Below are 15,000 nucleotides of genomic sequence, written 5' to 3'. Positions count from 1 at the left end.
GATTCAAGTAAACGACTACGTTCCGTTAAAAAAAGACAGGGAAGATATGGTAGCTGATGGAGAGTCTGTTTCTATCGTACATTTAATTGCTGGTTTCGGAATCTAGACACTGACATAATGTTGTACAAAATGAATATAGAAAACAGAAATAATAACCTCGCGTGTTATTTTCAGTTCTCAGTTACAAAACATAACAAAGCAAATTTGCATGCTCGAGTATGCATGTCTTAAAAGCCTACATAATTTACTTGTGTTCTTGACGAACGACAAAGACTTCCAGTGAGATGTTAAGAATGCAGAAAGTGCCTGGGAAGGACTGTGCTGAGTCGCCTGCTTTCTTGAGCAGGGCTCTTCGAAGTGCAGATCGCGAGCTGTGTCATCATAATAATCAAATTGATCAAATGAAATGAAAATCATGTATATCAAATATGTGTATATATATGAAAGGTGAAAAAACGATTGTCAAGCTGAATGAAGACGAGTATTAACGCTACCGCTTATTTTACAAAATATGTTCAGTAGCTTATGAGGCTGACATATAAAACCAAACTGAATCGCGATGAAAAACTTTTGCAGAACACTGTCCGAGGGAAAGTTATTGTGAGCGGCAGTTATTTGGTGTAGAGCAGATAGCAGAGGTATGCAAGCTCTGTTTGCAAAGGAGACAAGCAAGACGAAAAGAAAATATGCAGTGAAGAATGGTAGTGCGCAGACCAGACGTCGTCAGGATGTGACATGAAGCAGAAGGGTTTCCAAGGCGTCTCATGGCAAGAACCTAACAACACGCTTTATCTCGAGTGCTGACCTTCTGGCAGCGTAAAACTTCACACGTATCTTCATACTCACCTATTCTCACATACAACAGTATTTCGTTGACTCAGCAGAATTCATTAAACTTATTTTCTTAGATAATCATGTTGAGCAGAAGAGAGAGAAACAAAGGCACTCACTCGATATTGCAACTCTGAATACTCTCTGGTCACTTGCTGTGGTGTGAGGGACCCAACCATGAGACACGCAAATGGTTGTGAAGGAAGAGAGACAGTAGAAAGAGGGATATAGGGAGGAGAGAGGTAGATAGACCGGTAGATAGATAGATAAGTAGATAAATAGGTAAATAGATTAGAGAGAGAGAGAGAGAGAGAGAGAGAGAGAGAGAGAGAGAGAGAGAGAGAGAGAGAGAGAGAGAGAGAGAGAGAAGTTTCGTGAACATCAGTTATTCTCAATTATTGAACTCCATAGTGCTTTTCTTCTAAAGTCTTACACGGTCATCACAGGCAAACCACAAACGCATTCAATCTAATATAAGCATACCGATATAAACCAAAAACATACCGTACGTGTGATTTATCAAAAACGATATCTCTGCACCTTTGGAATCCCTTTATAAAACCATCAACAAGCAAACAACACGCACAAAAGACGGCTTATCAACTGACGATTATTATAATTTCTCTCTGGCCATTTCCAAAGGGCTTTAAATATCAGTTTTAAGATTTCTAGGAAATGCGTTTTCAATACTTTGACGATGAAAAGTGAATGTACTATCTACGAGGGTTATATAAAGAAGGCACATTGATTGCGTGTCAAGGCAATGTGCTGAATGAGAAATGACAGGAAAAAAGAAGTGTGTCTCATGAAAAAAAAAAAAAACATTAGAAATTTTGCAATGACGCTTTTGTCAGATTCCATTTCCTTTTGCACAAATGTCGTGAAATAAAAGGCTGAATAATGTGATATGAGAAAAATACCTACAAGTAATAGTATTACCGATATTCAGCTTATTAAACACAGACGTGAACTATTTATCTTTATGAATATATATCACAGAGCACAGAATATCTACTGGCGAGTTGTGTCGCCATCTTTGATAAATATCTGAAACCATTTATATCTGTAAATATCACCGCAATCTCATAGAATAATATAAGTATATATTCATATTCATCCAGTATGCAGCTTCAGTGCATTGATTTAACACAATTTACATATTGTTAAGTATTGTCTTATGCTACTCACGTACGCGCCGGATGCCACTAACATAATCACTGTCTTCGTTCATCTTTCATCTCGTCTTCTGGACAGCCACGTTTATGGCACACATCATGGAACATCTGAATATGAACAACCCTCCCTTATACACTTGCAAAGAGAAATCAAAGTGATAACACAGCGAGAGACGCACGCACGCACGCAAACTCGCAGTCTTACAGATACATCAGCCATCACAAGTAAACATAAACTCCAGCATTTCAAGCGATCGACCACCAATCAGCGAGGGGGCCCTTGGCTCTCGCTGCCATAAAAATAAGCTATTCATAAGTCGCGGTCGATGCGTAATGCTGGGCCGGTCGACGGGCGGCGTTTCCCTTTCCCATCGAGCAACCTTGTCATATATATATACACATACATACATACATACATACATGCATACATACATACATACATACATACATACATGCATACATACATACATACATACATACATATATATATATATATATATATATATATATATATATATATATATATATATATATATTATATATATATCATATATATATGTATAAATGCACACACACACACACAACACACACACACACACACACACACACCACACACACACACACACACACACACACACACACACACATAATATATATATATATATATATATATATATATATATATATATATATATATATATATATATATATATATATATATATATATATATATATATAATATTTACATATTTATGTATATGTATGAATATATGATATATATATATATATCTATATATATATATATATATATATATATATATATATATATATATATTATATATATATATATATATGTATGTATCTATATCTATATATATACATATATATATATATAATATATATATATATATATATATATATATATATATATATATATATATATAATATATATATATATATGTGTGTGTGTGTGTGTGTGTGTGTGTGTGTGTGTGTGTGTGTGTGTGTGTGTGTGTGTGTGTGTGTGTGTGTGTGTGTGTGTGTGTTTGTAAAACAAAAACCTTTATTGGTTACTTAATTGCAAAGGAAACGCCAATTTTACAAAACATTTTTAGGATGACAAAACGTATGCACATATAAGCCTTCTCTTTTCATAACAGCATGAAAGAAATCTACTTCAGGAATATATTTAGACAACAACGATTGTTTTAACTGAATCCGCCTGTTAATCCCTTTCTCGGTGAACACACGATTTTCCTTGTGAAAGAAAGCACAGGCGAGTTCGTTGTCATGGCGGGAGGTTTTCTCGGAAATATTTTGTCCTTCAGTAGACGTGACGAAGATGGGGGACGCCGACGCCCTCGCGCCTTCTGCGTCAGGAACGAGGATCCTTCTTCATCTTCCTGAAGGATGTCTTTTTCGTAGTCGGCGCCCGCAGTGCCGTGGAGGCTTTACCTAAGCGTGGAGTCTTAGGATTGGCCTTTTTCCGTCGTCTGTTCATGCCGAACACGTGTGCGTTTCGCGGCGCCAAAGGTCACTCTCAGTTGAAGAAACTGTCGAAGGAATCGTCGCTCCGGAAGGCCGCCGACGCCGACCCGACCGTCACAGGGACAGGGGGCCCGTTGATCAGCTTCTTCAGCTTAATCTGCTGGACTTTCTTGTTCTTCTCCTTCAGCTTATCGCGGAGCTCCTTCAGGTGAGCCTCTCTGAAATGCCAAAGAAAAGTCTTTTAGTCTGACTTGCCTCATGTCACATCGCATTCTTCTCCTGGGATAAATTTATAAATCCTGCGAATATACTACTGGCAACATTACACGAGAAAGGAAGGCAACAACAACAACTGCCAAAAAAAGATCCCAGGACCAGATTGTCCGTCAAAATTCCTGCACAGGCCAAGTCAAACAACATGTCATCTATTATTCCATCGCGGAAGATAACGGCGGCCGTGCTTGCTTGCTTGAGATTTGCGAGCCGTAATGTAGCATGACGTTTGTTTGCTCTCAGAAAGGGTGAAGGCGAAATCTCAAGCATTTTCCGAGCAGATCTCTTTGCCCTTCTATTGCCATAATAACCTTTACATCCGTCGATATCTGGGATCCATAATTCATTGAGTCGGTTTTGCAAATCACACTAGAGTTTCGGCTATTTGGAAAGACGCCAAGTTTCTGATGAAGGACTGCCTCTTATGCATACCTTCCTTACTTTACAGCGAAACTGGACACCGAGGACGAATCTCGACGCAGCAACTGATAGTTATGAGCACTATCACTCCAATCTGATTCTTTAAAACGCATCATATTAACATATAAACTAATTACATCAATAACATGGTACAACAACGAACAAAACCAAATACCAGATAACAAGATTAAATAATCACGCTTACAAGATAAGAGAGGTAAGAAAGAAAGAATTAAAACAAATAGTGTACAGCCGTTAAGGTTTCTGGCCGAGGCGTTTCGTGTGCTTAATGACCAAGACAAACAGCATTGCATGGCCGGGACGGAAGGCCTCGGCTCATCGGCGGACGCGGCCACGAGACACGAAGCTGCTCGCCACAAATACAGTGGGAGGAATTTTCGGGAAAGAGAATGCCAAGCAAAGGTCTTTCATGAGAAGGGCGATGAAATGCCTCAGGCGAGCAGTTGGGAATTCATTGTATATATTTAAGAGTCGTGACTGAACGGCGCATGAAGTTAGGGTTAACTTTTTTTTCCTCGATAAACTTCATCGATCAATGATAGCCTAAGTTCGTATACAATACAAGGCATGTTTATGGAAATGATAGCGATACGATGAATAAATGCAGACGAAAGAAGAAGAAAAAATAGGAAAATATGATGATGACAACGACAATGTCAACAATGGTGATGATGATGATGAAGATAAAGGTAAAGATAAAGATAAAAATAGAAATATAGATAAAATTAGCGATAAAGATAAAGATACGAATAAAGATAGATATAAATTTAGAGATAAAGCTAAAGGTAGAAATGAAGATAAAAGTCAAGATATATATATATATATATATATATATATATATATATATATATATATATATATATATATATATATATATATATATATTAATTAGGATAGACATGAAGATCAGAGCAAAGATACATTTAAGATAAAGAGGAAGACGGAGACCAAGATGAAGATAAAAAAAGGTGAAAGTGGAGGTTAAGAAGAGGAATAATAATAATAATAATAATAATAATAATAATAATAATAATAATAATGATAATAATAATAATGATAATAATAAAACAGAAAATAAATAAGAAGAAATAGAAGAAGAAAATCTCTCTCTCCTCTCTCTCTCTCTCTCTCTCTCCTCCTCTCTCTCCTCTCTCTCTCCCTCTTTCTCTCTCCTCTCTCTCTCTCTCTTCCTCTCTCTCCTCTCTCTCTCTCTCCTCTCTCCTCTCTCTCCCTCCTCTCTCTCCTCTCTTTCTTTCTCCTTCCTCTCTCTCTCCTCTCTATCTCCCCCCCCTCTCTCTCTCTCTCTCTCTCCTCTCTCTCTCTCCTCTCTCTCCTCCTCTCTCTCTCTCTCCTCTCTCTCTCTCTCTCTCTCTCTCCTCTCCCTCCCTCTCCCTCTCTCTCTTTCTTTTCCCCTCTCTCTCTCTCTCTCTTTCTCCTTTCTCTCTCTCGAAGGAGCCCCCCCCCGCCCCCCGCGCCTGACCTCTTCTCGAGCGCCGCGTCATTCTTCTTGACCGCTTTCTCCTTCAGCTCCTGGCTCTTCTTCTCGCTCGCGTCGCCGCCCTTGGACAGCGTGACTATCTTCTCCTTCTTCGCCTCTATCTCCGCCTGGAAGGAAGGGGAGAGGAGTGATGAGGAGGGTAATGGAGGTTGATAGAGATCGTAATGATAATAATACTTGGAGGTTGATAGAGATCGTAATGATAATAATAAATGGAGGTTGATAGAGATCGTAATGATAATAATAAATGGAGGTTGATAGAGATCGTAATGATAATAATACTTGGAGGTTGATAGAGATCGTAATGATAATACTTGGAGGTTGATAGAGATCGTAATGATAATAATACTTGGAGGTTGATAGAGATCGTAATGATAATAATACTTGGAGGTTGATAGAGATCGTAATGATAATAATAAATGGAGGTTGATAGAGATCGTAATGATAATAATACTTGGAGGTTGATAGAGATCGTAATGATAATAATACTTGGAGGTTGATAGAGATCGTAATGATAATAATAAATGGAGGTTGATAGAGATCGTAATGATAATAATACTTGGAGGTTGATAGAGATCGTAATGATAATAATACTTGGAGGTTGATAGAGATCGTAATGATAATACTCGCACTACTGGAGGTTAATAGAGATCATGATGATAACAAAAATAGAGGTTTTGAATCATAATTATAGTAATATTAGTAATATAGGTTAATAGATATCATAATGGTAATGATAATAATAATTGAGAGAGCATAATAACAATAATAAAAAAATAATAATTATTATAATGATAATAATAGAGGTTAATGGATATAATAATAATAATAATAATAATAATAATAACAATAATAATAATAATAATGATAACAATGATAATAGTAATAATAATAATAATAATAACAATAATAATAATGATGATGATGATGATAATAATAATAATAATAATAATAGTACTACTACTACTACTACTAATAATAATAATGATACTACTACTACTACTAATGATGATGATGAGGATAATAATAACAATAATAATAATAATAATAATAATAATAATAATAATAATGATAATGATAGTGATTAATAGGGCTCATCATCATCATCACAATAATAGTTAATAGAGATTGGGTTATCATAACGGGCAGCTGATTGGGGGGGGGGGTCCGTTTTGGTGGGCGGGTCCGATTTCTAGAGAAGCTGTGAATACGTACAGACACAAACGTAAATACAGATAGGTTAAGACAGACACATCAACACAGACACATAAACGTAGACACATAAACGCAGACACACAAATACAGACACAAACACAGACAAGGATACATAAACAGAGACACAGATACAGAAAGACAGATAAAGATTCACACACACACACGCACGTACACACGCGCACAGACACACACACAAGCACACACACATAATCAAACACACAGGCACACAGACCATACATTTTCCTCTACATTTATAGAAAAGATAAAAGTTTCATATATTACAAATATTTTGTTTTTATTCATCAACTGTTATTTTTGTTGAATTTCTTTCATCTGCTTTTTTGGACAATACTGAAAGGGCAGAGAGATAGAATGAACTAAAGAGACCTTGGCCTAAATGTCAAAGAATGTAAACATAGAAGAAAAGTGATATTTAAAGTAACCTTGTTCTATATCTCAAAGGGCAGACCGTTCTGTAGCCGAGTGTAAATAACTATTGCAGAGTAAAGGAAGGGAAACACTGGAGAGGAAGAGAGAAAGAGGAGAAGGAATGAGAGAGAGAGAGAGAGAGAGAGAGAGAGAGAGAGAGAGAGAGAGAGAGAGAGAGAGAGAGAGAGAAAGAGAGAAAGAGAGAGAGAGAGAGAGAGAGAGAGAGAGAGAGAGAGAGAGAGAGAGAGAGAGAGAGAGAGAGAGAGAGAGAGAGTCGTATGCCAGCACAACTAAGACCCCCCCCAAACCATTACAAAACATTACCATACCTTCGTGTCACCAAAACCCCAATGCTTTTAAGAGTTATGCTCTCCCTATCTTTATCCTGTCTTTTCCTTTCTCTCTTCTGCCTTGCTGTTTGTTGGACAGGTCATGCAGTACACATCCAAGGTCAAATGAGAAGCATATTTTCAGTTCTAATGTAAAGGGACCGGGAAAAGGTTACCATATACTTTTCTATGCATATTTGAAAAGAGAGGAAGGGACGCAATGATGGGGAGCGCATGTATATAGCCTTGGAGTTCGTATTTTAATAGTTTTTGATGTACTTTCGGCGATGCCATAAGTTGCTTAGTATGTAGTAAATAAATGTTTTATTCATAAATATCTTATCGGAGCCCGAAAATGTAATCTAATGGAATAGGAAAGGAGGCGCTGAGTGCACCTTTTATACATGATATATAAGGACGACATTATTGATATGTGTTGCTATGACTGAATATTAAAGACGTCCTGACTGGATGCTATTTCAGTATTTATTGCTTTTACTAAGAAGCTGATCATGTGATCAAAATTTTTCTTATGCATTTATTTGTTTATGTAGAGCTTGATCAGATGGTAATAAACATCATTCAAGATTATCCTTTATATCATTGAGAATAAACACGCATTCGACGCCCGCCTCCGCTCCCTCACACCAACTATTAATGAGTGAACACGAGGGAGTATCCGCTTCCATCATATCTGATATGTGACCGCGTGACGTCACGTGGGAATAACGACAACAAAGCACGGGTCTCTTGTTAGCACCCGTCCCCTGCGTCGTTCATTGTCCCATAATGTTTCTACGCTGTGGCCACAACCCCGCCCGCAGTTAATAATGCAAAATCATACCTGTGAGCTCGACAGGAAGGGGAGAAACGAGAGAAAAATATGGAAAGAGTGAAAAAGCCAAACATGAGGCACGAAAAAGAGGAAGAAAGAAAAGATACGATACGAGAGAGAGAACAGATGTGACTTTTAAATTGGGGATCGAGTCTTTTTCTCTCTCTTTCTCTCCTTTTTCTCCATTCCTTTCTCCTTTTTTATATTAATCAGTGGAAGAGAAAGGAATCAGGGAAGAATATTTAAGCTCGTGAGACAATGTGACATTCCGGGAAGCTACCGAGGACCCTATGAACCCTGAGTCCCAGATCCCTAGTGTAGTCTTGTGGCTTCGATTAACACTATCGGCCGCTTTGTTAAAATCGTGTGAGGCTCAACTCAAAGAATATTCATTGTACGGACATGCATATACACATAAATAAATGCATATCTACCAGTCTACCGGACAGATAGATAGATAAATGTATTTCTGTCAATATATAGACAGACATGCATTTATTTATATGTATATGCATGTTCACATATATGAATATTCTAGGGCCTCTCACAATTTCAGCAAACCGGCCGTTTTAAGAACAAGCACTCGATTGACTTACGGAATGATTGTGATAATTCTAATAATGATTATGATTACAGTAATAATAATAATAATGATGATCATAATAGTAATAATGATAATAATAAGGATAATAACAATAATAATGTTGATAATTATAACAGCTATGATAATGATAATAGTAATAGTAATAATAATAATAATAATAATAATGATAATAATAATAATAATAATAATTATTATTATTAGTATTAGTATTAGTAGTAGTAGTAGTAATAATGATAATAATAATAATAATAATAATAATAATAATAATAATAATAATAATAATAAAAATAATAATGATAATATTAATATCAACAATAATGATGATTATGATAGCAGTAATAATAATGATAATAATGATAATAATAATGATGATGATGATGATGATGATGATGATGATGATGATGATGATGAGGATGATAATAATAATAATAATAATAATAATAATAATAATAATAATAATAATAATAATAATAATAATAATAATAATAATAATAATAATAATAATAGTAATAATAATAATAATGATAATAATAATAACAATGATAATGCTAACAGTACTAATGATAATAGTAATAATGATAATCAAAAGAAAAAAATAATGATAATAGGGCAAATAATAATGACAAATAATAAGGGTAATGATAATGACGGTGATGATAATGATGATAATAATTATGATAATGACAATGACGATGATAACAATAATGGTAAGGATAATAATAGAGATAATAAAAATAGTAATAATAATTATTACCAATAATAATAATATTATGATATTATTATAATAATAATATCATAATGATGGTATTTATCATCAAATTATTTTACTACCGTTACCCATTTTTACTTTTTTTTACGTTCGTTATCCGTTCCTCTCGCTCTCCCTCGTCCCTGGTAACCCTGAATCTATTTTCTGTGACTTTGACGAGTGACGTGACGAATAAAAATGCTCCAGGCGTCGGGACACAATGCTCGTGATCGATGGCCGGGCGGCAGCTGTGGGCCTCCGCCGCTCTCCTTTGTCGTCTTGTCTGTGAAGCTGTCTGTCTGTTTTGTCTGCTTTTCTCTCTTTTTTCTCTGTTTGTGGGTCTTGTTTCCTTGTTTTTTTTTATTGATAAAAAAAAAATCTATTTGATTTTTTTCCCCTGTCATTTTGAGAGTATTTGGGTGTCTGTCTGTGTCTTGGTCTTCTGTATCTTCTCTTTCTCTTTGCACTCTCATTCTGTGTCTCTGTGGCTGTTGCACGCTCTGTCTGTATCCCCTTTATTTTTTTTATTAATTATTATTTTTTTCTTTTTTCTTTTTCACTACCTGTGTCTTGCCTTTTAGACTTTCGTACTCGGCCTCTGTCTCTCTTTGTTCTTCCCCTCGTTAAGTCTATGCATCAATGTAAAGGTCAAGAAATGCCAGGATTCGCCGAGCGCTATCCATAAATCGCGCTGGACTTTCGTGGCGAAGCACCGGAGATCCGACTCAGTTCGTTGAAAGTTCCGTCGCGGAGCCAATGGCGGCGGAGGCGGCGCTCGGACCAATCACCGGCGTCGTTTGCCTTGGCTCCGCCCACGTACGCTGCGCCGCGGGTCACGCTTGCTCTTGCCCTTAGACTCACTCTAGGACTTGACTTGGACTGTTATCGTGGGCTTGCTCTTGGACTTATTCTCTTAGGCTTGCTCTTGAACTCGCTGACTCTTTACCCCTGTTTTGCTTATCCAAATATAATCTTCATGAATTATCCTTCTCGTAAGCTCTATCCATTCACTGCCATTACCTTTCTTTGAACCGTCTTCCTTCTTGCATCAAGTTCTTTTAAACAGCTTCGAATCCGTTTCTGCTAGGTTCTTCACGATTCCAGTCAGTTAAAGATTACAGATTAAAGATTAAAGACGAATTTCCATATCTCAAAATTAAACCATGGATATCAGACTAAAAAAGTGTTCGTGAGGACATTCTCTTTTTATAGTCTGTTATCCTTGGTTTAATTTAAAAATTTAAATGTAATCTACGCTCTCTCCACTGACTGGAATGTTAGAGGAGATGTATTAAATTATGTAAAACGAATTTCCATATCTCGAAATCAAACCATGGATATCAGACCAAAAAGAATGTCTTCACGAACGTAAAAAATAGTGGTATGTTACGAATGTACGAATGACCGTAATACTTAGCACGCGATGTCACTAAATGTAATTATTAATACAGGTGACTGTTCCTCGCTTACCGCTGTCCTGTTACATTCCACTCTCCAATTAGAGAGAAGAAAGGGTAATAATAAGAAGGAAAGTAATGAGGTGATTTATGCTGAGGATAGGACTTTTGACGACAGGGAAGTATGGTAATTGGTGCCTCGTGGAGATGGCCTGGGGAGGAGGGCCCTGATGTTGTGAATCTTTGTGGTGGGATACGACACACACCAACGACAAGCTGTGTGAGTCTTTCTCTCTCTCTCTCTCTCTCTCTCTCTCTCTCTCTCCTCTCTCTCTCTCTCTCTCTCTCTCTCTCTCTCTCCTTTGTCTCTTTTCTTCCCTACCCCACCCTCTATACTCTACTTCATTGATAAAAAAGCGATTGGTACATTTCCACTGCTAAAATACATCCCAATTATGTACACTTTATCGAAGCCAAACAGCAGTCTTTTAAATCGAGCTCCACGAAAGAGAATCATTCGGGAATTAACGAGCGAGAGGCAAGAGCGACGTTAACACTTTTGTTATTTTATATCGATCTCGTTCTCTCTCGTGCCCACGAGCGACAGCAAATCCATAAAACGTGGGCTAAGAGGAATGGCCGTCAAAACCAGGGAAAGACATTTTCAGCTTTTGACAAAATACATAAAATATATGAGGGGGTTTGGCGTACACACACAGGTTCATATAGATATTGGTACATTTGCACACACACACACACACACACACACACACACACACACACACACACACACACACACACACACACACACACACATACACACACACACACACACACACACACACACACACACACACACACACACACACACACGAGGAACTGGGTCTGGGTGCGGCGGTGAAGCTGGGATGTCCCTCTCCCAATTTAAATAGTGTAGAGTATTGAAACGAGATAATTGTTTGGAGGATAGTACTGGTGGTTGTTTATGCAATTATTCATGAAAGGAAGGAAGGAAGGAAGTCCGAGGCTCACCTGTCTTCTCTGCTCCGCCATCTGCATCTTCCTGCTCACATCTGCCGACGTAATGTTCCTGAGGTGGAATTTGTTCCTCTGGGCCTCCAGGTGCTGCTTCGTCTCCTCGGGAAGGAAGTCCTGCAAGAGAGGCAGAGGATGAGAAGCCGAAGTGACTCTTATTATCAAGAGTGAGCACAGTGTGACATTACCCAATGCCCTTGTCACCTGTCCGTTGGATTAGGTATCGATGCGGTTTGTTAATGCGTTCTTGGAAGGGAGTGCATGGCAGTTAAATGAAAAGGTCAGGGGTGTTTACACTGAACGCACTAATCCATCCCCACCCACCCACTCCCCCACACGTCGGTCCTACAACCACACACAAAGTACCTTGGGCTTAAACTTGCTGCTGGAGGAGGACTCGGTCGCCGGCGTGGCCTCGATGATCTCGAAGGAGACGCCGCCTCCCGCTCTCTGTTTGGACGTCGAGATCAGCCCGTCCTCCCGCAGAGACTTCAGGATTTCGGCCTCCTCCTGCCGGGCCCTCTGGTAGCCGCTCAGGAGGCGCGGGCACTGCTTCCCCGTCAGCGTCAGGTCTGGAACGAGGCGGCGAAAGGTTGTGTAAGAACGAGGAACTGGGTCTGGGTGCGGCGGTGAAGCTGGGATGTCCGTCTCCCAATTTAAATAGTGTAGAGTATTGGAACGAGATAATTGTTTGGAGGATAGTACTGGTGGTTGTTTATGCAATTATTCATTAAACTCTAAGTGAAGTACTTTCTTATGCAAACATGCACATAATAAGTCCAAACACATATAAACTTACGTTATGTAGAATTTACAACCATTAAACAACCACCATTGAGTAAGTTCATAAAGCGTAGCACATCCTCACACACATTACTGTACATACTCCGGCGAGTTTCAATATATCAGTTTCAATATATTTGCATTGTCCATATCCAGATAATACTACACCTGGTGCTAAACTTAGTCGTGTCAATATCAAATTGATGACAGCTAATCGATATTGATCGCTAGTCGATTGACCATTTTTTCATCTTTGAACGAACGGACGACCCGGCACAGGAGAGGGATTTGAATGTCAAGTTCTTTCTCTTGATCTGGCAAAGTAGATCAAGGACATGTACGTAATTATTACAGAAAAATGGCCGTCTCATTTAGATGCGCAGGGATTATGTAACTAATCTTAGAGTGACCTCGGGCTCAAGGCCATGAAAAGAAGACGGACGCGGGATTGCATGATAACATCAGTAATGCGAAAAAATTGTTTCAGAGAACGTATGGAAAATTTCTTTGCCAAGCCATTGAATCTTTATGATATACTGACAGCGAATCATAGATTTGAAGTAGCAAAACAGAACTCTCGGCGTATTATTTTTACAACTAGCAAATCGCAAAATTACTGCTTGAACCCAGAAGAGGACAACAACAGCAAAAAACGCAAACCAATATCTCAGCTAACCACTGGGGGTCACGACACACCCGCCCATTACTTGAACGTCGGGCTCTGCTCTGTGATAAGTACATTTCCGTCTCCTCGAGGACAAGACAACCAGTTATCGCACAAAACATGTTATTACAGCTCAAAAAGGTTCCTCTCCTACGCCACATTCCGTCACAAAATGCGCGTCCCTCCTCCCCCTGTAGAAGAACGACCCAGCCGGCCACCGTCCTCACCGAGGTTCTCCACCGGCGTGAAATCCGCAACGACCCGCTGGACAAGCTCCGGCGGGGAGTTCTCCGTGATGACGAAGGAGTAGTCGTCATCGAGGTCGTAGATGCCGGAATCACTCGAGTCGTTGCTCCTGGCCGAGGAGGACGCCGGAGGGAACACGGATGACGAAGGCGGCGCCGCGGGGAGCTTGGACCAAAGGGAAGCTCCTCGTCTGCAGTCGAGGGATTCCTGGGGAAGGAGGAGGACGACTTAGGATCTCGCTTGGCAGTAATGATGGTGATCACCTTCATAATGATGATGATAATAACAATGCTAATAGTAATAATGATAATAAAGATGATGATGATGATGATGATGATGATGATGATGATGATGATGATGATGATGATGATGATGATGATGATGATGATGATGATGATGATGATGATAACGATGATGATGATGATGATGATGATAATAATAGTGATAATATTGCTGCTGCTGCTGATGATGATGATGATGATAATAACAACAATAGAAATAATAATTAAAACAATAATGATAATGATAACGATGATAGTAATTATCATTATTATCATTATGATAATGGCAATTATACCAATAATGATTATAGTGATAATGATAATAACGATGTAAAGATAATGATAATGATAATAATATTCGTAACAATAATGATGATAATAATAACAATCATTATAATGATGGTGATAACAATCACGATAATGGTAATACTAATAACTACTGTTATTATTGGTATTAATGTTATTATTATTATCATTATTATCATTATCATTACTAATATTACAATTATTATCATTATCATTAACACTACTATCATTATTATTGTTATAGTAATTATCATCATCATCATCATTATTATTACTGTTATAATAATAATATTAATGAAAATAATAATGATTAATATTATTATTACTACTACTGTCATCATCATTAATGCTATTCATGTTATTATTATTATTATCATTATTATTATTATTACTTTCATTATGATTCAATATCATTATTATGA

At 37.8% G+C, this 15,000-nt stretch overlaps 1 protein-coding gene across 1 annotated transcript in view; it reads right to left on the bottom strand.

Moving 5' to 3' along the window:
* Positions 1-3,041: 3,041 nt before the first annotated feature.
* Positions 3,042-15,000, bottom strand: part of LOC119596263 — a 14,031-nt gene continuing 2,072 nt past the window's right edge. The window contains exons 2-6 of the mRNA XM_037945427.1: positions 13,973-14,198; positions 12,665-12,870; positions 12,296-12,415; positions 5,689-5,813; positions 3,042-3,712 (exon numbers count right to left, since the gene is read on the bottom strand). Of these exons, the coding sequence (XP_037801355.1) occupies positions 3,547-3,712; positions 5,689-5,813; positions 12,296-12,415; positions 12,665-12,870; positions 13,973-14,198 (843 nt within the window). The 3' untranslated portion in view covers positions 3,042-3,546. The remainder of the gene's footprint in view (positions 3,713-5,688; positions 5,814-12,295; positions 12,416-12,664; positions 12,871-13,972; positions 14,199-15,000) is intronic.

Source organism: Penaeus monodon, chromosome 37 (assembly GCF_015228065.2).
Source record: "Penaeus monodon isolate SGIC_2016 chromosome 37, NSTDA_Pmon_1, whole genome shotgun sequence".
NCBI lineage: Eukaryota > Metazoa > Arthropoda > Malacostraca > Decapoda > Penaeidae > Penaeus > Penaeus monodon.
This window is presented reverse-complemented; position numbering and strand designations above follow the sequence as displayed.